Consider the following 27,670-nt stretch of genomic DNA (forward strand, 5'->3'; position numbering starts at 1 on the left):
ACTGGATGGATGACTGAACAGGGGGAAGAGGGGAGGGGGTTACTGGATGGATGACTGAACAGGGGGCGGGTGTTACTGGATGGATGACAACAAGGGGAGGGGGAAGAGGGGGGGGGGTTACTGAACAATGACTGGGGAGGTGGTTACTGGACGTGTACCCTGTCCTGTCCTCGTCACAGCCCCAGTGTACCCTGCCCTGTCCTCGTCACAGCCCCAGTGTACCCTGCCCTGCCCTCGTCACAGCCCCAGTGTACCCTGCCCTGCCCTCGTCACAGCCCCAGTGTACCCTGTCCTCATCACAGCCCCAGTGTACCCTGTCCTCATCACAGCCCCAGTGTACCCTGTCCTCGTCACAGCCCCAGTGTACCCTGTCCTCGTCACAGCCCCAGTGTACCCTGTCCTCGTCACAGCCCCAGTGTACCCTGTCCTCGTCACAGCCCCAGTGTACCCTGTCCTCGTCACAGCCCCAGTCTACCCTGCCCTCGTCACAGCCCCAGTGTACCCTGTCCTCATCACAGCCCCAGTCTACCCTGTCCTCATCACAGCCCCAGTCTACCCTGTCCTCGTCACAGGCTGGTTTTCTAGACCTTTCCCCAACATGGTGCCACTAGCCCTGATCCCAGCATCACTAACCTCAACCCTGCCTGGGAGCAGCAGTAGCAGTGCGTATATATGGTTCTCATCAGAGACATGATTCTAGAATAGAATAGAAGTTCTGTTATTTCTATGGTTCTCATGCTCCTTCATCACCGAGTTACCCTGAACCCCTTTCCTTGTGCAATGCATTGGCAGAGCAGCTGTGGTCTCTTACTAATAATTCTGAGAGAGAGAGAGAGGGATGAATGGATGGATTTAGTCTGTCACTCTGTCACACAGAACAGTCAGTTGAGAACTGTTTGTGGATTGGACTGTTCTGATTTGGACTAGACTGTTCTGTACTGTTCCATGTATCCTGCACTGTAGAGCTTTCATTCCTACTGGAATCTTAACGTTTTTTTTTTGTAAACATTGACATTGTTTTTAACGTTATAATTTCTTTTGTTCTGGTACCATTGCCCATGTGTTCTGGTACCATTGCCCATGTGTTCCGGTACCATTGCCCATGTGTTGTTTTGAATCCAACGGCCAGCAGAAATTAACGGACAATTATGTGCAGGTGGCAAAAAGCAATCTGAGGCATTCTGAGGTATTCTGAGGCATCCTGCGGCATTCTGAGGCATTCTGAGGTATTCTGAGGCATCCTGAGGCATTCTGAGGCATTCTGAAATGGGAAAGTCAGAAGTATCATCCGCCACCAGATGAGATGTTAGAACAGGGTCACGTTCACTATGAAACCAAACGGACGGAAACCGAGCAGAACGGGGAGGAACCTAGCTGAATTTGTCCAAAAAAGAAACTAGTTTTTAATTGCAAACTGTATACTGTTTTGGAGTGAATGGTTTCTGTTGCAAAACATTTTGCTACAGTGTGACTAATGAATACACCCCAGATAAAGTATATAAACTGACTCTTGGTCAGTTTAATCATATGATTTCAGTGGATAAAATGTGCTGTCTGAGCTTTTCAAACTGACCGGAGAGCCCTGCAAAAGGGGGGAAATGTTTTTTTTGGTCTTTAAGGGTTCAGTTTATCCAAAGTGAATTAGCTACAGTAATTAACAACGGGTGACTTTCCTAAAAGCTTCGTATAGCACTAAGATCAGTCCATTGATGAGATGCGTTAAGTCCATTGGAGGCAATGTGTGAAATATGTACAACAGTACAAAGCTGTTGACTCCTGTTATAAACTCAATTCCTGGAGGGACGTGTGTCTACTGGTTTTTGTTATTTCCTTTCAGGTTGGGTCCTATTAAGACCTAGACAACTAGGTGAGGGGAGTTACTCACTAATATATTAAGACCTAGACAACCAGGTGAGGGGAGTTACTAACTAATCTATTAAGACCTAGACAACCAGGTGAGGAGAGTTACTAACTAATCTATTAAGACCTAGACAACCAGGTGAGGGGAGTTACTAACTAATATATTAAGACCTAGACAACCAGGTGAGGGGAGTTACTAACTAATATATTAAGACCTAGACAACCAGGTGAGGGGAGTTACTAACTAATATATTAAGACCTAGACAACCAGGTGAGGGGAGTTACTAACTAATATATTAAGACCTAGACAACCAGGTGAGGGGAGTTACTAACTAATCTATTAAGACCTAGACAACCAGGTGAGGGGAGTTACTAACTAATATATTAAGACCTAGACAATCAGGTGAGGGGAGTTACTAACTAATCAATAACCTTAACTGATCAAATCAAATGTTATTTGTCACATACACATGGTTAGCAGATGTTAATGCGAGTGTAGCGAAATGCTTGTGCTTCTAGTTCCGACTATTCAGTAATATCTAACAAGTAATCTAACTAACAATTCCAAAACTACTGTCTTATACACAGTGTGAGGGGATAAAGAATATGTACATAAGGATATATGAATGAGTGATGGTACAGAGCAGCATAGGCAAGATACAGTAGATGGTATCGAGTGCAGTATACACATATGAAATGAGTATGTAAACAAAGTGGCATAGTTAAAGTGGCTAGTGATACATGTATTACATAAGGATGCAGTCGATGATATAGAGTACAGTATATACGTATGCATATGAGATGAATAATGTAGGGTATGTAAACATTATATTAGGTAGCGTTGTTTAATCGATCACGTACAAAGGAGAAGTGAACCTGAAGACACTCGGCCCTCTGTGGAATTGAGTGTGAGACCACCGTTAGATGAACTGGCAGACACGATGGATATTCAAGTAACTACCTAAAGGAGGGAAACAAAAGCAGGTGCTTCCACACAGGTGTGGCTCCTGAATGAATTAAGCAATTAACATCTCATGCTTAGCGTCATGTATAAAAAATGCTGTGTGGCCTGTTACCATGGCTATGCCCCCCCCCATAGGATGACAATGTCCCCATCCACAGGGTACGAGTGGGCACTGATTGATTCGATGAGCGCGAAAACCATGTAAACCAGATCTCAACCTGAATTGATCACTTACGTGAGGTTCTGGACCGTCGCCTGAGACGATGTTATTCCACCATCATCAACATAACACCAAATGATGGAATTTTCTCGTGGGAGAAATTGGTGTCACGTCCCTCCAATAGAGTTCCAGACACTAGAATCTATGCCAAGGTGCATTGAAGCTGTTCTGGTGGCCCTATTAAGGCACTTTGTAGGTATTTCCTTTTATTTTGACAGTTACCTGTAAGTGAGGGGGGGTACTGTATGGGTACCGTAGAGAGAACAATTGATATAGTAGTCCATGATAGAGCAGACAGTTCCATGTGTTGTTTAGAGTTACAGCAACCACTCTAAAGAGAATACTGTGTCTTACCGACCTGCCAACACGTTTTCGAAACCCTCTCTGCTTAGCGACTACTTCTTAAAGATGAAAACCTGGGCAACATTTTATCTCTACCTATTACTACTTACTCTTAAGATGGCTGCCTCTTAGTAGTGTTAAAAGAAATACGTGCTTTTAAAAGACTGGTTGACCCTTTTTCACGTTTCTGATTGAAGCGGAGCTAAGCGGCGACGTACTGCTCTGGCCAGGTTTGGCATCCATCATAGTTGTTTGGAACGTGCTGGAAAAGGACCATGTTAAAGGCAAATATCTAAGCCAGCACAGTTTGGTTCGGGCCCTATAGTGTGAAAAGCGTATTTAATCTGACTGGTGTTTTATATATATATGTAACACCAGTCAGATTTAAATACACTTTTCACATATATATATATATATATATATATATTGAATTCTGCTGCTCCTGAGTTGAAGCTCTGCTAGACTCGAGCCCTAACTCTGCGCTGGGTTTTTTTGTCCTTGAAGAAAAGAAATGCAAGTGTAATTTATATTTTATTTTTATGTTCTTACAGTGTTAACACTAAGACAAGGATGATATGTTTGGAAATGAACATTGTGCTTTTATTGTGAAATCAATCGTTTCTTGATTTTGTTTTCTTTTGATTCCATTGTTTGTTATCCCCGTCTCATGAAGATCAGTTTCCATGTGTGTGATTTGAGATGACAAGATAGTGTATTGTGTGAAAGCATAGCCCGCCTCTATTGCAGGTGAATTGTCCTGTTATGTACTTTCCTGTAGTAGCACCTCCTGACCTGAAGGGGTGCTGTGGTACAGGTCCTGTATGCTAGAACATTCTAGCAGTATTCAGGTAAAAAACAAATTACTACTTTATGTGATCGGCTGGGTGTTTCGAACCAATTCAGGCCAATGCCAGATAAGTTGGTCCATCTTTAGCCCAGCGGGCCTGACTAAATTGGGGGTCATTGCGGAGAATGATTGTTATTTGGCTCATAATGGGAGGCATCAGGCAACAACAACAAAAAAAATACGCCACTGTGGGTGCTTCAATGAAAGAAAAGAGAAAAAAAATGGGCCAGTGTGTTAGAAATGCCAGGGCTGATTTCTTTTCCCAGTCTGCCCCTGAAGGGCAGGGTAAAGGTTCAGACATAGCTACACTTTCCTCCATGTCTCCTGTCTCCCAGTAAATAAGACCTTCAATATAGCTCTTTCAAAATAAGACTGAATGGTGTTGTATCAATCTATCTCCAATAGTTATCTTCTGAATTACTATTTTGCCCATTTCAGAATTTAGTGCCTTTTTTGGACAGTAGACTTCTGTAATTTAAATGTTTTTGTACAGTTTCTTTGTTGGATTATTATTTTTTTTTTACTTGTGTTTATTTTTAGTATGATATATATATACACACACACACGAGAATAAAGCTATATCAATGTGACAACTTTAGTGTTTTTTCTGATGCTGTTCATTATTAAGTTGAATAAATTATGTTAAATTAAATTCAACTGTACATATGACACACACATACTAAATGCAAACGCATACATTTCATTTTATTTAAGCTCCATGCAATAATCATAGTTCACAGATTTATTTAGATTTAAGAAAGCAAAAAAATTCTGATTCATCTCTTTTTAAAACACATTGTTAAAAATATATAAATATTTACCAAATTCTGGGGGAAAAGTCAGTAAAAATCTATGGATTACCAGGACATGTGGGGTACAGTCACCTTGGTCTATTCTACAATACAAGTTAAAAGCTGCAAAATGTCCATACGCTCAGAGATTGTTTTACTCTGAGAACTATAATTCTGTTAAGAGTATAATTTCTCTCAGACTTCCAGTGTCAGCTGGTGGTACTTTACATCAGAGTACGGGCTCATATTTACAGCTGGAACAAATATATATATATATATTTTTTTTTATGGTATCAAAACACATATTTTCTCCATTCTGGACATTATTATGATCCGTCCTCCTCTCACCAGCCTCCACTGTCTAGGATTGGGGATTAGTTTTGATTGGTAAGGGTTTTCCAGGGTGGTGTTGGCCTAGGTCAAAGTAAGGGTTCTCCAAGGTGGTGACTGTGACGGACATTGTGGAGTTTTTGCTACTGGTACTGTTGTCCTTGGTGGTCTCCCCAATTATTCTACTGGTGTTGTAGTAGTAGAGGAACAGAAAGAAACCTAGGGAGAGACGGTGGGAGACTGGTTACTACTCATACCAATAGTGCGTGTGTCCATATGTAAAAGATGAATGATATTACAATCCATATATCTCAAGCATTCCTTTTTTTGGGGGGGGGGATCGGTTTATAAATTGTAATATTAGTTGATCTCATATCTGTCTTATTAACCTACCTTGGAACGAGTTGAGGATGGTGAAGATGTAGAAGGAGGGAACCTTGAGGACCCCGTTGGCGAAGAAGGCAAAACTCCAGGTGATTCCCAGCAGACAGCACAGCCCCATCACAGTCACTATGTCCTTGGTGCCTGTCCCCTGCTGCTGGGCCTGGTCCAGGGTTAGGATCACAAGGTTACTGACTATAGATATAGAACCTGATGTCATAGAGTCCTTAAACCAAAAATTGAACAATTTGTCAGCTGTTTTAGCTGGGGTTTACTCTGTCTGTTGACATCAAATAGAACTAAACACTGTCTTTCAAAGAGAATTCATAAAAATCCAAATTACTTCACAGATCTTCATTGTAAAGGGTTTAAATACTGTTTCCTATGCTTGTTCAATGAACCATAAACAATTAATGAACATGCAGCTGTGGAACGGTCGTTAAGACACTAACAGACGGGCCTCCCGGGTGGCGCTGTGCCATCAGAGTCCCTGGGTTCGCGCCCAGGCTCTGTCGTAACCGGCCGCGACCGGGAGGTCCGTGGGGCGACGCACAATTGGCCTAGCGTCGTCCGGGTTAGGGAGGGCTTGGTCGGTAGGGATGTCCTTGTTTCATCGCGCACCAGTGACTCCTGCGCAGTGCGCTAACCAAGGTTGCCAGGTGCACGGTGTAGCCTCCGACACATTGGTGCCTGGCTTTCGGGTTGTGTATCGGAGGACGCATGACATTCAACCTTCGTCTCTCCCGAGCCCGTACGGGAGTTGTAGCGATGAGACAAGATAGTAGCTACTACAACAATTGGATACCACGAAATTGGGGAGAAAAAGGGGTAAAAAAATAAAAAATAAAAAAAAGACAGTAGTCAATTATGGTCACAGTTATGAAAACTTAGGACACTAAAGAGGCCTTTCTACTGACTCTGTAAAACACCAAAAGAGATGCCCAGGGTCCCTGCTCATCTGCGTGAACGTGCCTTAGGCACGCTGAAAGGAGGCATGAGGACTGCCTAAATTGCAATGTCCGTACTGTGAAACGCCTAAGACAGCACTACAGGACGGACAGCTGATCGTCCTCGCAGTGGCAGACCACGTGTAACAACACCTGCACAGGATCGGTACATGTCAACAACAACTGCCCGAGTTACACCAGGAATGCACAATCCCTCCATCAGTGCTCAGACTGTCCGCAGTAGGCTGAGAGAGGCTGGACTGATGTCCTCACCAGACATCACCAGCAACAACGTTGCCTGTGAGCACAAACCCACTGTCGCTGGACCAGACAGGACTGGCAAAAAGTGCTCTTCACTGACAAGTCGCAGGGGTGAGGCCTGTACACCGAGGCCTGTACTCTGGAGTGGGATCAATTTGGAGGTGGAGGGTCTGTCATGGTCTGGGGCAGTACATCACAGCAGGAAAGACAGGGAAAACATCCTTCTCCCTCATCTTGACATGACCCTCCAGCATGACAATGCCACCAGCCATACTGCTCATTATGTGCGTGATTTACTGCAAGACAGGAATGTCAGTGTTCTGCCATGGCCAGCGAAGAGCCCGGATCTCAATCCCATTGAGCACGTCTGGGACCTGTTGGATCGGAGGGTGAGGGCTAGGGCCATTCCCCCCAGAAATGTCCAGGAACTTGCAGGTGCCTTGGTGGAAGAGTGGGGTAACATCTCACAGCAAGAACTGGCAAATCTGGTGCAGTCCATGAGGAGGAGATGCACTGCAGTACTTAATGCAGCTGGTGGCCACACCAGATACTGACTGTTACTTTTGATTTTGACCCCCCCTTTGTTCAGGGACACATTATTCCATCTCTGTTAGTCACGTGTCTGTGGAACTTGTTCAGTTTATGTCTCAGTTGTTGAATGTTATGTTCATACAAATATTTACACATGTTTAAGTTTGCTGAAAATAAAAGCAGTTGACAGTGAGAGGACGTTTCTTTTTTTTGTTGTTGCTGAGTTTAGAAGTATCGTCTGCTGATGTATTTGTGGTTACTTAGGACATTGTATTCACATGCCAAATATTTTTTTTTGAAATGACAAATTATTGTGGCCATCGCCGTTGCTAAGATAGCTAAAGATGCTACAGGATGAGCGTTGATAATATAACAGCAGGCAGGACATCAATGAATAAAGTGGCTGTAGATATATATACACACACAGTATAACTTTTCCATGAATAGAATGACAGTTATGTTATGTGTTTCCTGAGAAGTTAGCTGAAATTCACTCTGTTTATTTTCCTCTTTTTCATGGTCCTCTACCTAGGTTGGAGACATCCATACAGAAAATGTCTACGCACATAAATAAGGCACTTAAAGCGTCAGCTAGATGGCCGACAGTATATTATTAATGGTAAACTTTCTGTGTTGCTACCATATATTTCCCAATCCTTTTTTTGCTCGATCGCCGGTCCCTTAGGTTTAGAATTCTTCCGCCTTTATCCAAAAGGATGTTAACATGGGATGTTAATGTCTTTACGTTGGTAACTATTAACAACCTTGTTCTTGGTGCTCTTAAGGTGGACCAGCCAGCTCAGAACCACGATGAAGGTGGTGAAAGTGAAGAGGAAGACCAGCGCGTAGTAGCCAATGTTCACTATGTAGTGCACGTCAATGTCCAGGATCCAGCACCTAGAGATGGAGGAGAGTTACATCACTATGTAGTTGGTATAGAGATGGAGGAGAGTTACATCACTATGTAGTTGGTGTAGAGATGGAGGAGAGTTACATCACTATGTAGTTGGTGTAGAGATGGAGGAGAGTTACATCACTATGTAGTTGGTATAGAGATGGAGGAGAGTTACATCACTATGTAGTTGGTATAGAGATGGAGGAGAGTTACATCACTATGTAGTTGGTGTAGAGATGGAGGAGAGTTACATCACTATGTAGTTGGTATAGAGATGGAGGAGAGTTACATCACTATGTAGTTGGTATAGAGATGGAGGAGAGTTACATCACTATGTAGTTGGTGTAGAGATGGAGGAGAGTTACATCACTATGTAGTTGGTATAGAGATGGAGGAGAGTTACATCACTATGTAGTTGGTGTAGAGATGGAGGAGAGTTACATCACTATGTAGTTGGTATAGAGATGGAGGAGAGTTACATCACTATGTAGTTGGTATAGAGATGGAGGAGAGTTACATCACTATGTAGTTGGTATAGAGATGGAGGAGAGTTACATCACTATGTAGTTGGTGTAGAGATGGAGGAGAGTTACATCACTATGTAGTTGGTGTAGAGATGGAGGAGAGTTACATCACTATGTAGTTGGTGTAGAGATGGAGGAGAGTTACATCACTATGTAGTTGGTGTAGAGATGGAGGAGAGTTACATCACTATGTAGTTGGTATAGAGATGGAGGAGAGTTACATCACTATGTAGTTGGTATAGAGATGGAGGAGAGTTACATCACTATGTAGTTGGTGTAGAGATGGAGGAGAGTTACATCACTATGTAGTTGGTATAGAGATGGAGGAGAGTTACATCACTATGTAGTTGGTATAGAGATGGAGGAGAGTTACATCACTATGTAGTTGGTGTAGAGATGGAGGAGAGTTACATCACTATGTAGTTGGTGTAGAGATGGAGGAGAGTTACATCACTATGTAGTTGGTGTAGAGATGGAGGAGAGTTACATCACTATGTAGTTGGTGTAGAGATGGAGGAGAGTTACATCACTATGTAGTTGGTGTAGAGATGGAGGAGAGTTACATCACTATGTAGTTGGTGTAGAGATGGAGGAGAGTTACATCACTATGTAGTTGGTATAGAGATGGAGGAGAGTTACATCACTATGTAGTTGGTATAGAGATGGAGGAGAGTTACATCACTATGTAGTTGGTATAGAGATGGAGGAGAGTTACATCACTATGTAGTTGGTATAGAGATGGAGGAGAGTTACATCACTATGTAGTTGGTATAGAGATGGAGGAGAGTTACATCACTATGTAGTTGGTATAGAGATGGAGGAGAGTTACATCACTATGTAGTTGGTATAGAGATGGAGGAGAGTTACATCACTATGTAGTTGGTATAGAGATGGAGGAGAGTTACATCACTATGTAGTTGGTATAGAGATGGAGGAGAGTTACATCACTATGTAGTTGGTATAGAGATGGAGGAGAGTTACATCACTGTGTAGTTGGTATAGAGATGGAGGAGAGTTACATCACTATGTAGTTGGTGTAGAGATGGAGGAGAGTTACATCACTATGTAGTTGGTGTAGAGATGGAGGAGAGTTACATCACTATGTAGTTGGTATAGAGATGGAGGAGAGTTACATCACTATGTAGTTGGTATAGAGATGGAGGAGAGTTACATCACTATGTAGTTGGTGTAGAGATGGAGGAGAGTTACATCACTATGTAGTTGGTGTAGAGATGGAGGAGAGTTACATCACTATGTAGTTGGTGTAGAGATGGAGGAGAGTTACATCACTATGTAGTTGGTGTAGAGATGGAGGAGAGTTACATCACTATGTAGTTGGTGTAGAGATGGAGGAGAGTTACATCACTATGTAGTTGGTGTAGAGATGGAGGAGAGTTACATCACTATGTAGTTGGTATAGAGATGGAGGAGAGTTACATCACTATGTAGTTGGTATAGAGATGGAGGAGAGTTACATCACTATGTAGTTGGTATAGAGATGGAGGAGAGTTACATCACTATGTAGTTGGTATAGAGATGGAGGAGAGTTACATCACTATGTAGTTGGTATAGAGATGGAGGAGAGTTACATCACTATGTAGTTGGTATAGAGATGGAGGAGAGTTACATCACTATGTAGTTGGTATAGAGATGGAGGAGAGTTACATCACTATGTAGTTGGTGTAGAGATGGAGGAGAGTTACATCACTATGTAGTTGGTATAGAGATGGAGGAGAGTTACATCACTATGTAGTTGGTATAGAGATGGAGGAGAGTTACATCACTATGTAGTTGGTGTAGAGATGGAGGAGAGTTACATCACTATGTAGTTGGTGTAGAGATGGAGGAGAGTTACATCACTATGTAGTTGGTGTAGAGATGGAGGAGAGTTACATCACTATGTAGTTGGTATAGAGATGGAGGAGAGTTACATCACTATGTAGTTGGTATAGAGATGGAGGAGAGTTACATCACTATGTAGTTGGTATAGAGATGGAGGAGAGTTACATCACTATGTAGTTGGTATAGAGATGGAGGAGAGTTACATCACTATGTAGTTGGTATAGAGATGGAGGAGAGTTACATCACTATGTAGTTGGTGTAGAGATGGAGGAGAGTTACATCACTATGTAGTTGGTGTAGAGATGGAGGAGAGTTACATCACTATGTAGTTGGTGTAGAGATGGAGGAGAGTTACATCACTATGTAGTTGGTATAGAGTTAGGGTATATGTAGTGTAGTTGGTATAGAGTTAGGGTATATGTAGTGTAGTTGCTAGAGTTAGGGTATATGTAGTGTAGTTGGTATAGAGTTAGGGTATATGTAGTGTAGTTGCTAGAGTTAGGGTATATGTAGTGTAGTTGGTATAGAGTTAGGGTATATGTAGTGTAGTTGCTAGAGTTAGGGTATATGTAGTGTAGTTGGTATAGAGTTAGGGTATATGTAGTGTAGTTGCTAGAGTTAGGGTATATGTAGTGTAGTTGCTATAGAGTTAGGGTATATGTAGTGTAGTTGCTATAGAGTTAGGGTATATGTGGTGTAGTTGCTATAGAGTTAGGGTATATGTAGTGTAGTTGCTATAGAGTTAGGGTATATGTGGTGTAGTTGCTATAGAGTTAGGGTATATGTAGTGTAGTTGCTAAAGAGTTAGGGTATATGTCGTGCAGTTGCTATAGAGTTAGGGTATATGTAGTGTAGTTGCTATAGAGTTAGGGTATATGTAGTGTAGTTGCTATAGAGTTAGGGTATATGTAGTGCAGTTGCTATAGAGTTAGGGTATATGTAGTGCAGTTGCTATAGAGTTAGGGTATATGTAGTGCAGTTGCTATAGAGTTAGGGTATATGTAGTGCAGTTGCTATAGAGTTAGGGTATATGTAGTGCAGTTGCTATAGAGTTAGGGTATATGTAGTGTAGTTGCTATAGTGTTCTGGTATATGTAGTGTAGTTGCTATAGCGTTAGGGTATATGTAGTGTAGTTGCTATAGAGTTAGGGTATATGTAGTGTAGTTGCTATAGAGTTAGGGTATATGTAGTGTAGTTGCTATAGAGTTAGGGTATATGTAGTGTAGTTGCTATAGCGTTAGGGTATATGTAGTGTAGTTGCTATAGAGTTAGGGTATATGTAGTGTAGTTGCTATAGAGTTAGGGTATATGTAGTGTAGTTGCTATAGAGTTTGGGTATATGTAGTGTAGTTGCTATAGAGTTAGGGTATATGTAGTGTAGTTGCTATAGAGTTAGGGTATATGTAGTGTAGTTGCTATAGAGTTAGGGTATATGTAGTGTAGTTGCTATAGAGTTAGGGTATATGTAGTGTAGTTGCTATAGAGTTAGGGTATATGTAGTGTAGTTGCTATAGAGTTAGGGTATATGTAGTGTAGTTGCTATAGAGTTAGGGTATATGTAGTGTAGTTGCTATAGAGTTCTGGTATATGTGGTGTAGTTGCTATAGAGTTAGGGTATATGTAGTGTAGTTGCTATAGAGTTAGGGTATATGTAGTGTAGTTGCTATAGCGTTAGGGTATATGTAGTGTAGTTGCTATAGAGTTAGGGTATATGTAGTGCAGTTGCTATAGAGTACTGGTATATGTAGTGTAGTTGCTATAGAGTTAGGGTATATGTAGTGTAGTTGCTATAGAGTTAGGGTATATGTAGTGTAGTTGCTATAGCGTTAGGGTATATGTAGTGTAGTTGCTATAGCGTTAGGGTATATGTAGTGTAGTTGCTATAGCGTTAGGGTATATGTAGTGTAGTTGCTATAGCGTTAGGGTATATGTAGTGTAGTTGCTATAGAGTTAGGGTATATGTAGTGCAGTTGCTATAGAGTAGTTGCTAAAGAGTTAGGGTATATGTAGTGCAGTTGCTATAGAGTAGTTGCTATAGAGTTAGGGTATATGTAGTGCAGTTGCTATAGAGTAGTTGCTATAGAGTTAGGGTATATGTAGTGTAGTTGCTATAGCGTTAGGGTATATGTAGTGTAGTTGCTATAGAGTTAGGGTATATGTAGTGTGGCTGATGTTCATTATGTCTAGGATAGAGGACCTTCACAGTGCAATAATAAGCACAGGGTTAAGCCTGGATTGAGTCTGAGACTCTACAAGTTCTAGACAAATGTTAATCAAGTATTACATAAGTGAGACCCACATGTACACCTCCTTCCCTCCGTCAGTGTAGATGGTCTGTTTTCCGTATTTACCCAGACTGGCGAGGATGATCACTACCGTGCCAGGCAGGACTAAGGCAGAGGACATGGATCAAAAAAAAAAAAGGTAAGGTTATTCAATTCTTTAACCATTTGTAAAAAAAAATAAAAATACAGACTCTCAATTGACTCAGTTGGACTCTCAGGCATAGGTTCAAGGCTTCAAATCCATCCAGAGCGTCCCCCCCCCCCCCCCCCCTCCCTCCCCCAAAGTCACTACACTATCCCTACATCATAACACCTAACATCCCGAAACCGGCCCTACCTAGAGTACAACCCTAACTTTATCTCGTTCAAAACCTACAGTGGCTATCGTAACCTGAGTATCGGTATCACTCACCCCACCCGGCGATACACACTTTCATGATGTAGCGCGGTATAGGGAGGGAGCCTGACTTGTAGAGCTGCTGACAGAGGTGAAAGGCCTCCACGGCGAACCAGGTGAAGGTGGCCAGCATAGAGTAATGCATGGCCGCAGCCATCACCTGGCAGCCCAGTGGGCTCTGCAGACTGGCCACCCACCCGTTGGTCAGGAAGGTGATGTTGAGCATGAACATGGACAGAAACAGCTGGATCAGGATCTGGGTGGTATTGCTTGACTTCGCCTTCCTGGAAGGTCACATACAGGTTAGAGGTCAAAGTTCAAGGGGTTAGTAGGTCAAGGGACACCCACTAGGTGGCCTGAGTCGTAATTGACTATTTCATAAAACATTGTATGAAAACAAAAATTATATTTTTTGGTCTTAATTTAAGGTTAGGTTCAAAGTTAGCAGTGTGGTTAAGTTTTCAGGTCAACGGAGGCCATTGCTACGTGTGGAGATGGGCTGGCCAAGGGCTTTGTTTAATATTCACAGACTCTCAGACCTCCTCCTCCAATCCGCTTTGATAAATAATTGAGGAAACAAGGACAGAGGAAAGCAAGGATTTGACAGCTAGTATGTTTTCAGATACAGCTTTGTTGACCAGTACCGTAATGACAGTGGGCGGAGCTACCTACCTTAGCAGGAAGTAGTGACCAGTACCATAATGACAGTGGGCAGAGCTACCTACCTTAGCAGGAAGTAGTGACCAGTACCGTAATGACAGTGGGCGGAGCTACCTACCTTAGCAGGAAGTAGTGACCAGTGCCATAATGACAGTGGGCAGAGCTACCGACCTTAGCAGGAATTAGTGACCAGTACCGTAATGACAGTGGGCGGAGCTACCTACCTTAGCAGGAAGTAGTGACCAGTGTCATAATGACAGTGGGCGGAGCTACCTACTTTATCAGGAAGTAGTGACCAGTGCCATAATGGTAGTGGGCGGAGCTACCTACTTTATCAGGAAGTAGTGACCAGCGCCATAATGGCAGTGGGCGGAGCTACCTACCTTAGCAGGAAGTAGTGACCAGTGCCATAATGACAGTGGGCGGAGCTACCTACTTTATCAGGAAGTAGTGACCAGTGCCATAATGACAGTGGGCGGAGCTACCTACTTTATCAGGAAGTGCATGAAGAGAACCACGCCCAGGAAGAACATGGACACGCCACACCCCACATAGGTGATGTAGGTGAGAGAGTTCACATCACCGTCTGAGAGAGTCTGGTTCGGAGGGGACTGGAAAAAAAGCACAGGTTAGTGATGAACAGATTCATGTATTAGAAATCTTTATTGTTTTACTATTTCAAATAGATCTGCTTAGAATTTAAATGAAATAAGCAACAATCTGGAGCATGTGCAACATTATTAAATGTGCAACATTATTAAATCTAATCCAATCCAGTTATTTATCACATGCTTGGTAAACAAGAGGTGTAGAATAACAGTGAAATGCTGATTTACGGCCCTTCCAACAATACAGACTAACAGTGAAATGCTGATTTACGGCCCTTCCAACAATACAGAATAACAGTGAAATGCTGATTTACGGCCCTTCCAACAATACAGACTAACAGTGAAATACTGATTTACGGCCCTTCCAACAATACAGACTAACAGTGAAATGCTGATTTATGGCCCTTCCCACAATACAGACTAACAGTGAAATGCTGATTTATGGCCCTTCCCAACAATACAGACTAACAGTGAAATGCTGATTTATGGCCCTTCCCAACAATACAGACTAACAGTGAAATGCTGATTTACGGCCCTTCCCACAATACAGACTAACAGTGAAATGCTGATTTATGGCCCTTCCCAACAATACAGACTAACAGTGAAATGCTGATTTATGGCCCTCCCAACAATACAGACTAACAGTGAAATGCTGATTTATGGCCCTTCCCAACAATACAGACTAACAGTGAAATGCTGATTTATGGCCCTTCCCACAATACAGACTAACAGTGAAATGCTGATTTATGGCCCTTCCCAACAATACAGACTAACAGTGAAATGCTGATTTATGGCCCTTCCCAACAATACAGACTAACAGTGAAATGCTGATTTATGGCCCTTCCCAACAATACAGACTAACAGTGAAATGCTGATTTATGGCCCTTCCCAACAATACAGACTAACAGTGAAATGCTGATTTATGGCCCTTCCCACAATACAGACTAACAGTGAAATGCTGATTTATGGCCCTTCCCAACAATACAGACTAACAGTGAAATGCTGATTTATGGCCCTTCCCAACAATACAGACTAACAGTGAAATGCTGATTTACAGCCCTTTCCAACAATACAGACTAACAGTGAAATTCCCAACAATACAGTAAATGGTAAAAGAACCGGGTTGGAAAATTCTGGTAACTTTCCCAAAATTCCAAGGTTTTCTAGAAATCCCAGTTTTAAGATAAGGAGGGAATTACCAACCGGGATTTGTAGAAAACCTGGGAATTTTGGGAACGTTACCTGAATTTTGCCACCCTATAAGAGAACGAGGGAACCTTACCATTAGCACAGCAAAGAAAGTCAGGTGTGTACACCTGCAGGTTATGTTGTCCCCTATCACAATGGTCAAACAGCCATAGTCTGTCCAGTTGGGTTGACTCCCTATGAAGGGGAAAAGGGTGAGAATCGGATACTACACACTAAGTACCTGAACACTGCCTGAGAGCCGGTATACCTCCTGAACAGTGGCGTCGTCCTGTAATCCATTTATTCATACAAATACAGTAAGTGTGACTTCCTGGTCTTTTTAAAGCATACTAAGGTGCGCCCTTGCATAGTGCTTACTACAGTCTACTAGCTACTCACTATGCTTACTACAGTCTACTAGCTACTCACTATGCTTACTACAGTCTACTAGCTACTCGCTATGCTTACTACAGTCTACTAGCTACTCGCTATGCTTACTACAGTCTACTAGCTACTCGCTATGCTTACTACAGTCTACTAGCTACTCGCTATGCTTACTACAGTCTACTAGCTACTCACTATGCTTACTACAGTCTACTAGCTACTCGCTATGCTTACTTAATGGAAGTGTGTCATTCCAAACCTTACCTTTTTATAGTATGCAAATCAGTTAGGAAAGGTAATGGCAACTAAATACCTTCACCGTTCCATGACTGGCACGATGGAATGGCTCCCCCCTAGTGGAAAACAAAGTGGTGGATTATGGGTTGAGCTGATGTACTCGTTGAGTATTTAGAAGACGTGTTTCACACTAAATGCAGCAAATTTGGGGGGGGGGGGGGGGTTTAGCTCAACTCGGATTCAACTTGGATTCAACCCAGGTTCCTGTGTGAAGTCTTTGACTTATTTTGCCTGTATATTCTGTTTATTGTGGCAGTGCCCATTTCACCAGGTTCAAATTCCTGCAACATATAAATGTACTTGGTGATTCTGTCAAGACTGTCAGTCCAACCCCTCAGCTACTACACTAAGAGGTATGAACTAAACCTTTTGATCAGTCTGTGTGTCATGTTCCTCAGCCTACAGTACATCTATGGGACATTTTCAAAGCTACTTTTCCTTCTTAGGGGCCAATGTATACATTACATCCCACACACTTGTACCTTATTAACAGGCATTAGTAAAGCGCATCATCATTTACCTTATGGACGTTTAGAAAATTAAGATTTATCTTGTCGGTTAAATTGTTAATGATACAGCCCATCTCGATCGCTACCACTTCGTTATGCAGAACTGTGCTGTTGTTTACATCCTGGAAGAAAGAGAGCGCATGATAACCATGACAACCATGATAACCATGACAACCATAGGATTTCGAAATTCCAATAACCTTCCCAAAATGCTCTGGTTTTCCAAGAAATACCAGTTGGAAAACTCCAGGAAAGTGGACGGAGTATGTAGGGTATCCGGAATCCAGGGATTTCTGGGAAAATTGGGACCAGAATTCTGCGACCCTAGTGGCACCATACCAACTGTCGTTTGATTTTGTTAATTCAGTGAAAGGACCATTGGTCTTAGACATACCTTGGACATGTTGGGGAATCGGAAAACACCGGCAAATGCACTGCCGTTGCTTAAGTTGTAGGCCTTTTCAAATGCTTCCTTTGTGATGGATACAGACCTAGAGAAGCCATCCAGAGACTTCCGATCTTCAACAATCTGAACAACAACAAACGAGAACAAAGTCAGACACACAGAGGATTGTACAAATCTGCTAACATTACCAGAAATGTCTAGATTTTCCAGAAATCAATAGCTTGGAGGATTCCAGATTTCTGGAAGACCAGCTAATTTGGGGAAAGTTTCAATATTTTTGCAACCCTTCGACACAGGTTAGTTTATCTGGACCACAAGAGGTTGTTGAGCGGAGGACGGCTCATTAAAACAATGACTGGGAAGGAGCAAATGGAATGGCATCAACCACATGGAAATCATGTATTTGATGGATTTGATACCATACCCCTGATTCTGCTCCAGCTTTCCCCAATTAAGGTGCCACCAACCTCCTGTGGACCTCACTATGTTTGGGCTTAATACTATGTAATACTGATACTACAGCCATACCCAGCTACAACCATACCCAGCTACAGCCATACCCAGCTACAGCCATACCCAGCTACAACCATACCCAGCTACAGTCATATAACTACAGCCATACCCAGCTATAACCATACCCAGCTACAACCATACCCAGCTACAGCCATACCCAGCTACAACCATATAACTACAGCCATACCCAGCTATAACCATACCCAGCTACAACCATACCCAGCTACAGCCATACCCAGCTATAACCATACCCAGCTACAACCATACCCAGCTACAGTCATATAACTACAGCCATACCCAGCTACAACCATACCCAGCTACAGTCATATAACTACAGCCATACCCAGCTATAACCATACCCAGCTACAACCATACCCAGCTATAACCATACCCAGCTACAGCCATACCCAGCTACAACCATATAACTACAGCCATACCCAGCTACAGCCATATAACTACAGCCATACCCAGCTATAACCATACCCAGCTACAACCATACCCAGCTACAACCATACAACTACAGCCATACCCAGCTATAACCATACCCAGCTACAGCCATACCCAGCTACAACCATACCCAGCTACAACCATACAACTACAACCATACCCAGCTACAGCCATACCCAGCTACAGCCATATAACTACAGCCATACCCAGCTACAACCATACCCAGCTACAGCCATACCCAGCTACAACCATACAACTACAACCATACCCAGCTACAGCCATACAACTACAACCATACCCAGCTACAACCACACCCAGCTACAACCATGCCCAGCTACAACCATGCCCAGCTACAACCGTACCCAGCTACAACCGTACCCAGCTACAACCATACCCAGCTACAGCCGTACAACAACAACCATACCCAGCTACAACCATACACCTACAACCATACCCAGCTACAGCCATACCCAGCTACAGCCATACCCAGCTACAGCCATACACCTACAGCCATACACCTACAGCCATACACCTACAGCCATACACCTACAACCATACACCTACAACCATACCCAGCTACAACCATACACCTACAACCATACCCAGCTACAACCATACACCTACAACCATACCCAGCTACAACCATACACCTACAACCATACCCAGCTACAACCATACACCTACAACCATACCCCGCTATAACCATACACCTACAACCATAGACCTACAACCATACACCTACAACCATACACCTACAGCCATACACCTACAACCATACCCAGCTACAACCATACACCTACAACCATACCCAGCTACAACCATACACCTACAACCATAACCAGCTACAACCATACACCTACAACCATACCCAGCTACAACCATACACCTACAACCATACACCTACAACCATACCCACCTACAACCATACACCTACAGCCATACCCAGCTACAGCCATACCCAGCTACAACCATACACCTACAACCATACCCAGCTACAACCATACACCTACAACCATACCCAGCTACAACCATACACCTACAACCATACCCAGCTACAACCATACACCTACAACCATACCCAGCTACAACCATACCCAGCTACAACCATACACCTACAACCATACCCCGCTATAACCATACACCTACAACCATAGACCTACAACCATAGACCTACAACCATACACCTACAGCCATACACCTACAACCATACACCTACAACCATACCCAGCTACAACCATACACCTACAACCATACCCAGCTACAACCATACACCTACAACCATACCCAGCTACAACCATACACCTACAACCATACCCAGCTACAACCATACACCTACAACCATACACCTACAACCATACCCACCTACAACCATACACCTACAGCCATACCCAGCTACAGCCATACCCAGCTACAACCATACACCTACAACCATACCCAGCTACAACCATACCCAGCTACAACCATACACATACAACCATACCCAGCTACAACCATACCCTAGTTGACCACACCTGTCAGACCTCAAATCTCAGTCTCAGATATGAAAGTCTGACCTCTGCCCAACTTTTAAAATGTGACTAATACCTAATGTTGCAAAACAAATGGGACATTAAAGCATTTTATATATTTTTTGTCCATCCATTCATACGGAAATACAGGAAATCCACCCACCTTAATGTTGGAGTTGGAAGAGTACCCAAAGGAGACTTCCTCGATGTCGGTCTTCTCTTTGGGCTTCACTACGACCCCAGTGACCGAGCCCATCGACACAGAAGCTGAGGACTCATTCATCATATTGACCAGAGAGGCGATATCTTTCATGGCCTTCCTGTGTGGAGAGGAGTACAGCGCCCATATTAGGACAGTCACACATCTATAGAATATAGCAGGGATATTCAAATGTGGTCCTTGAAGCTAGTTCCACGGCTGATTTTTCATTCTTCCCATCTGAATCAGAGACTGTTTTAGACCTGGGACACCAGATGGGTGAAATTACTTATCAGGTAGAACAGAAAACCAGCAGGCTCCAGACCTCCAGGCTGGGATTTGAAGATCCCTTTAGTCTACAGTCTACATATTAGAACAGTTCACACATCCACGGTCTTTAACATTTTTCCGTGAGGAGGAACTTTAGTTTAACAAGAGACTTAGTGACACCGCGATACACGCCCTTCATGCAATTCAGTCTAGAGGTGATTGAAGCGTCAGTTATTTACAATGTTTCCTGGTGTTAGTTCACAGGGCAGCTGTTCTTGCGAGGGGATTTTTTTTTCTTCTCCCTAATAAGTACATTTCAAAGCCTGGTGTGACAGCAAGTGCTTGTTTGGATACTGTTATATGTTCTCTAAAAAATTACACTTTATTAGGGGTGGATTCCCGACCAGCGATTAAACCTAATCTTGGACCTAGAAACCACTTTCAATGGATAATCTCCATTGAACATGTTTTATAGTCCTGGACTAGGTGTCATCTTTGTCCAGGAAACTGGCCCTATGAATGACATAATAATAATAATAATAATAATAAATATGATTGAGTAATTCTTACGAAGCCTTTTCACCATCGATGTGAACTCCACTTCCCGTGTCAAAGATCGCTGGAGGAGGCAACTTTCCCACAGGGTCTTTGAATGGTTCATTACAGTTGACACACACGCTCCCTGGTGCTGTTACGTTGATGAGGAACTTATCTTGGTTTTTGGCGTCTAAGAAGATATGTAAAAAAAAACAAACACAGCATTTCTCTTTAATATATATTTCTGAATGGTTCATTACAGTTGACACACAAGCTCCCTGGTGCTGTTACGTTGATGAGGAACTTATCTTGGTTTTTGGCGTCTAAGAAGATATGTAAAAAAAAACAAACACAGCATTTCTCTTTAATATATATTTCTGAATGGTTCATTACAGTTGACACACAAGCTCCCTGGTGCTGTTACGTTGATGAGGAACTTATCTTGGTTTTTGGCGTCTAAGAAGATATGTAAAAAAAACAAACACAGCATTTCTCTTTAATATATATTTCTGAATGGTTCTCACTTTATTTAGACAGAAAGGAAATCGAGAGGGGGAGAAGGAGAGCAAGTGGGAAGGGATTGATACACACCGAAAGCCGGGACTCCAATTCCATCTTACATCTCTCTCTCTCTTTGCGTTTTAATCATTTTTTCGTCAAATTCGCGAGTGGCTGAATCTCACCGGAGAAATCATCAGAGCGATAACTGTTTCAGTATGTGTAGCCGATGTATCGGATGCTGTCTGGACCAAAAGAGTTTAGCTTGTTGCCGCTGTAGCATTTGATTGATTGATGCCAGCAAGCATTTGGCCTCACTTGATAAAATAAATATATAAGATAATGTTGTTGTCCCCCCCCCCCCACACACACACCCCCTCCAGGTTTGGATTTGGCTTCAGACCAATCAAATCACTTCTTTTGCAAAACGTCCTTTTAACGTCTGTTTGTGGTCTGCTTGTGTTGATGTCCTGCAGTATCTATCTTGTTAAATTGTCCCTGTCCTAAACCATGGATGGAGATGGAGATGGGGATTTGGGCTTTGTGGTTTTGACATAATTCTCTTTACAGGCCAATGATTATGACAGAGATTCTGATCTAACCATAGATTAATATATTATGCCACTAGCCTGAGATGATTGCAAGTTCAATATGTAGCCTAGTAGACTCGTGTTAACGAACTAGCTAGCTAACTTAGCTGGTTCATTGTTCCCCATGCAAGGAAGTCAGGCTAAGTAAGCATTTTAGCAAGGTAGACAACAAAAAACAAAATAGTACTGTATGACAGAGCCATAGACCATTTTGCCAACATGAAAGAGAGGATGGTATTGGAGTAGGGTGAGTCAACATGTTTTGATTCAGGAGCACACACAAGACAAGCCACATGATATTTAGCCACATTGATTAGACTAAATCGCTTTTTGGTATCTTTTAAGTTTGTTTTCAGTGTGTTAACTCTTAAATGTTTTGTCTCCATATTTGGGCACCCTATTAGATTTGTTGTATTCAATTCAGTCTGCTATGAGAATGGTAGCCCCTGTCGGCAAAATCAGGGTGTCTGCAGAAAGCTAAGTATCTTGGCAATCGATCGGTGCTTTAAAATCATTTGGTGTGACTTACTACCATTTATGGGCATACGAATTGATAAGGACAGGCCGAGCCGATGACCTCATTTCAAGATGGCAAAATAAACATTTACATTTAACATTTAATAAACAAATACGTTGATACACACCGAAAGCCGGGACTCCATACATCATGACGATATCTTATTTGTCTGCCTGTGACCTACCGTTATTGATCACTAGCCCCGAGAGTCAACATGGCTCTTCTGGCTGTGCCGGGTGGAGATTATAACAGAACATGGCCACTGTAACTCCTATCTATCTTCTGATCATTTCCTCATTCGTCTCCCAGGTGTTTTCTTTCCAAATACACCCAAGTTTTTACATGTCAGAATCATGTATTTACACATGAATAGCAGTTTCCTTCTGGTATTTTTAAACTAAGCATATAATAACCTTGTTGAGTTGATGTTTAAGTTGAAATAGTGGAGGCAGCGCTCCTGTTGTCTTTGTGGTTCTAAATCAGTAGTTGTTTAGTGAACTGTCAGAAACATTAACTGGCTTGAACATGCTGCAGATGATAACTCTTTGTATGCAATATTTGCCTTGTGGACTTCACCGGTCAGATGTGGCTGTCCAGGTTTTTGATTTATCTGTTATTTTACCAGGTAAATTGACTGAGAACATGTTCTCATTTGCAGCAACAACCTGGGAAATAGTTACAGGGGAGAGGAGGGGGATGAATGAGCCAATTGTAAACTGGGGATTATTAGGTGACCGTGATGGTTTGAGGGCCAGATTGGGAATTTAGCCAGGACACCGGGGTTAACACCCCTACTCTTACGATAAGTGCTATGGGATCTTTAATGACCTCAGAGAGTCAGGAGACCCCGTTTAACGTCCCATCCGAAAGACAGCACCCTACACAGGGCTGTGTCTGGGGCATTAGGATATTTATTTTAGACCAGAGGAAAGAGTGCCTCCTACTGGCCCTCCAACACCACTTCCAGCAGCATCTGGTCTCCCATCCAGGAACTGACCAGAACCAACCCTGCTTAGCTTCAGAAGCAAGCCAGCAGTGGTATGCAGGGTGGTATGCTGCTGGTTTCGTAATGAAACAATTGTATGTGTAGTTGAATTTATTCCACCACTGTGTGACTGTCTTTTTTTGTTGTCACAGGCCTTATTGGATATCACGATGGCGTATGAACCAATGGGTTATAGAGTAAACAATGCAATTACCATAGCATAGGCTGTAATATGGCTTGGCTTGGCTTCCTCACTGATTTTACCAATGGACTGCTACTGGTCACCCCGCTCCTCCACACACTCCACTGGCTTCCAGTCAAGGCTTGCATCCATTACAAGTGAGACAAATGTTTTTTTGTGCACATGGAACATTTCTGTGATTAATTTATTTCAGGTCATGAAACATGGGACCAACACTTTACATGTTGTGTTTGTATATTTTGTTCAGTGTATATTTTTTGTTATCTTTATTTTAGCGGGGAGTCTCATTGAGACCAAGGGAGCCCCCTGCATCTCATAATTACTCAACAATTACATAATCACGGCAGGTTAAGGACATACAGCGGGTTCTTACTTTTGCAGACCCCTTCATCATATGCGGATGTCCTGCAATGTTCAGAGGTGCTGAAACAGGAGACACTGCAGATGGCTGTGGATGGAAAATAAGGGATTCAATGCAAGCAGCGTTATAGCATGGTGCGCTTGAACAGATTTTTAAAGGTAAATCACTGTTGAACCAACACGTGCGTTGGTTTACAGTGAACGCGTTCTCCGCGAACTTCAGGGATAAAGCCTTTTTTTTTTTAAATTGCCGGTTGTATAGTGAACTATAACACGGCTTGGATTGAAAGGCATTCCGCTCTCTTTCCATATGCACACATGGACATGCTGAACATAGACAGGAAGATCTCAATGGAAAAACAAAATAAGCACGTACTTGTCGTAGACTCGATGGAAGGCCATTTCTTATTGTAAGCTGTAACAAAATGCACTTGTTATTAATTTTGACAAGAAGAAGAGGGAAGAATAAGGTGATGTTCCCTGTGTTACAAAAACATTTGCATCATGAATAGGGAAAGACTACATCTTCAACCTGTAATGTTTGCCCTGAGTGAGTCCAGTGTCTCGCTGCAATTCCGTCCAACCATCACACACACAAACAATCCATTCACGTACTTCTTTGACGTGTACAGGAGATGAGATTTATTTACTTCCCGCACAGAAAATTCCACATCCTTGCCGTCTTCTAACAACCCAAGTAAACAAAAAAGTGAAAAAGTAATTTTAGACACATGAGATGCAAATATGTTGGTTTGTAATAAGCAGTATGCAAAACTGTTGTACATGGCACGTGGAGTCATACTCACCCTGAAAGCGAATACCAGGAGTGTTGAATGAAACACTGCACGTCGTTTGAAATATGTCTGCGATGGTTTTAGATGCATTTCCTATTGGTGAAGAAGGGAGATGATAGTTTGGTAAAAGCTAGTCTATGGTTAATACTTGGTGAAGAAGGGAGATGATAGTTTGGTAAAAGCTAGTCTATGGTTAATACTTGGTGAAGAAGGGAGATGATAGTTTGGTAAAAGCTAGTCTATGGTTAATACTTGGTGAAGAAGGGAGATGATAGTTTGGTAAAAGCTAGTCTATGGTTAATACTTGGTGAAGAAGGGAGATGATAGTTTGGTAAAAGCTAGTCTATGGTTAATACTTGGTGAAGAAGGGAGATGATAGTTTGGTAAAAGCTAGTCTATGGTTAATACTTGGTGAAGAAGGGAGATGATAGTTTGGTAAAAGCTAGTCTATGGTTAATACTTGGTGAAGAAGGGAGATGATAGTTTGGTAAAAGCTAGTCTATGGTTAATACTTGGTGAAGAAGGGAGATGATAGTTTGGTAAAAGCTAGTCTATGGTTAATACTTGGTGAAGAAGGGAGATGATAGTTTGGTAAAAGCTAGTCTATGGTTAATACTTGGTGAAGATGGGAGATGATAGTTTGGTAAAAGCTAGTCTATGGTTAATACTAGGCTTGGGACACAACATCGGACGTCTATGGATTGGCTGGACACCCGAAGTTGAGCATCGTCTAATCGGTTAATTCCGAACAGGGTAATAGAAATTGGCTATACAACAAATACATCTGGAACGACCAGGCTTGCCCGCCACTGCGGCTCGACCAAACGGAAGTTTTTCCATATTTCACATACGGTTTTCAGTATCATTGTAAATCATTCCTGGCTCCTATCAATCTAAATATATCTCATAAATCGCAAGCTGTGATGAAACTCACCACAACATTGTTTCAGGGTACCTGTGAAGCCAGCGTCAACTACCAAAATATTTTTGTCCTTATTCGGACAATGCATGTCACATGACGGTCCATTTTGTCCTGCGCCTGTAAATAAGAAAACTTAAGACACAGAAACACAAATACACAAAAAAATTATAATTCCAAAAGGGTTCCCCATGGGAGGACATTGTGGAGAACTCTATCTCAAATCAATTCAATGGGCTTTATTGGCATGGGAAACATGTTTACAAAGCAATCTCTTTCTCTCCCTCCCTCCCTCTCCTGTCTCCAAACCATGTTTGTCTATGAAAAGCCAACTGACATTTACTCCTGTGGTGATGACCTGTTTCACCCTCTACAACCACTGGGTGGTTATTATAATTTGATCCTGTTGGTCATCTATCTTGAAGAACAATCTGGCACAGCCAGAAGAGGACTGGCCACCCCACATAGCCTGGTTCCTCTCTAGGTTTCTTCCTAGGTTCCTGCCTTTCTAGGGAGTTTTTCCCTAGCCACCGTGCTTCTACATCTGCATTGTTTGCTCTTTGGGGGTTTTAGACTGGATTTCTGTAAAGCACTTTGTGACACCTGCTGAAGTAAAAAGGGCTTTATAAAATACATTTGATTGATTGATTGATTGATTGATTGACTGATTGATTTTGTGTCCCAGCCAGGTACAACTCTTTTGGGTTCCTGAAAAAAAATTGAAAACGACTTTATAGGTTCTAGATAGAACCTTTTTTTAATTGTGTCAAAGCCGTTGTATTAATTACAATGCATGATCTTGTTGGATTGCTTTCCCATTGAAAGGAAGGCCAAGCAATATCTTTGATATTGTAATACAGTAATCAGGTTTGGGGTCAATTCGAATTGAATTTAGTCAACAACAAAAAATGACATCAAAATGGAATTAATTAACAACTAAAGAGAAGCTATTTATTTCAAAAGTTGTTCAAGTTTTAAAATGTTAAATTCAAATCACTTCTTGGATTGAGTGACTTTAATTTGAACTGACCCCAACCCTGATAGGAATACAAATGACACCTAGAGTACATTTATGGTGAGTAAGTGAAGTTAGTTTCCTTAGTTAGTTTTCTAAGTTAGTCTTCTACTCACAAGTAGGACTCCAGAGAAGACTGACCAGGGAGGCCAAAGCCACCCAACTCTTCAACTCCATGGTGTTTGTGTCGGCTACAACAACAACAAAAAAACCTTGGATGTGGAAACACTCAAGTGTTCAGAGGCAAAAATCTAATTCGTAGTTCAGTACAACATTTAAAAGTGAGCAGTTATTATACATTAGCATTCATCTCGTGCACATTGACTGGACGTTACTGTGGGCCGTTGTCTAGACGTTCCCATCAACACCTTTCAGTGATTTTCAGAGTTCTGAACTTTTTACCCTCAATTGTTATTTACTAAAAATGATTACATTTGGTAATGGACACTAAATATTACCATGTTTGCATTTTTTTGTGGCACAATAATTCATCCCCCCACAAAATATAGCATGTTACAAACAATGCTGCCCCATGATGCCACGTTATGCTGAATTCAGATATACAGTCAGATGTAGATAACAGATATACTCATCAAAGTAATAGGAGCCTCACCCGTTTCTTGGTGTTAACACCTATAGCCACGGTCACGGAAAACAGCGGCACGCGTTCTGCTGAACCGTCAAAGAATGAAAACTATGTTCTCTGACTGATCCTCAACGATGATGCCCACGTGGAAATGTACATCTAAACGTAGCCGTGAGTTTGCATGCCAAGCCGGAGGGTCAAATTTCCCTTGCAAAACTCTGTGGACAGTGGTTAGTGCACAAGCCAACAGGCACTTCTTT

General features: G+C 42.2%; 1 protein-coding gene and 1 long non-coding RNA gene across 5 annotated transcripts; one reads left to right on the plus strand and one right to left on the minus strand.

Annotated features, from left to right (window-relative positions):
- The first annotated feature begins 287 nt into the window (after positions 1 to 287).
- Positions 288 to 4,823, plus strand: LOC149984183 (uncharacterized). Its single transcript, XR_016495494.1, has 2 exons — positions 288 to 1,186; positions 1,257 to 4,823. It is a non-coding gene; the product is annotated as an uncharacterized LOC149984183 (long non-coding RNA).
- A 97-nt stretch (positions 4,824 to 4,920) lies between these two features.
- On the minus strand, positions 4,921 to 27,670 carry LOC110522630 (uncharacterized). Of its 4 annotated transcripts, none has more exons than XM_036976331.2 (19): positions 27,438 to 27,670; positions 26,941 to 27,015; positions 25,825 to 25,929; positions 24,903 to 24,983; positions 24,629 to 24,781; positions 24,473 to 24,511; positions 24,110 to 24,184; positions 20,978 to 21,134; positions 20,102 to 20,258; positions 17,459 to 17,593; positions 17,076 to 17,186; positions 16,572 to 16,611; positions 15,969 to 16,069; positions 14,568 to 14,689; positions 13,434 to 13,702; positions 13,036 to 13,126; positions 8,239 to 8,371; positions 5,748 to 5,898; positions 4,921 to 5,573 (listed from the first exon to the last, which is right to left on the minus strand). In XM_036976331.2, exons 2-19 carry the CDS (start codon positions 26,999 to 27,001, stop codon positions 5,386 to 5,388), a joined length of 2,169 nt encoding a protein of 722 aa, XP_036832226.1. In that variant the 5' UTR covers positions 27,002 to 27,015; positions 27,438 to 27,670; the 3' UTR covers positions 4,921 to 5,385. The 4 variants fall into 4 exon arrangements, with proteins under 4 accessions (XP_036832226.1, XP_036832223.1, XP_036832227.1 ...); XM_036976328.2 differs by having other exon boundaries at positions 25,825 to 25,944; XM_036976332.2 differs by having other exon boundaries at positions 26,941 to 27,036; positions 27,438 to 27,538.

Source organism: Oncorhynchus mykiss, chromosome 4, assembly GCF_057628025.1.
Source record: "Oncorhynchus mykiss isolate SJ-2025 chromosome 4, ASM5762802v1, whole genome shotgun sequence".
Taxonomy (NCBI): domain Eukaryota; kingdom Metazoa; phylum Chordata; class Actinopteri; order Salmoniformes; family Salmonidae; genus Oncorhynchus; species Oncorhynchus mykiss.

Coding starts and splice junctions, on each gene's coding strand:
- LOC110522630 (XM_036976328.2), bottom strand. CDS start 27,001: ATGGAGTTGAAGAGTTGGGTGGCTTTGGCCTCCCTGGTCAGTCTTCTC. Junction 13,703..14,567: donor TTCATGCACTTCCTGATAAA/GTAGGTAGCTCC, acceptor GTGACCTTCCAG/GAAGGCGAAGTCAAGCAATA. Junction 8,372..13,035: donor GGAGGGAAGGAGGTGTACAT/GTGGGTCTCACT, acceptor CTCCATCTCTAG/GTGCTGGATCCTGGACATTG.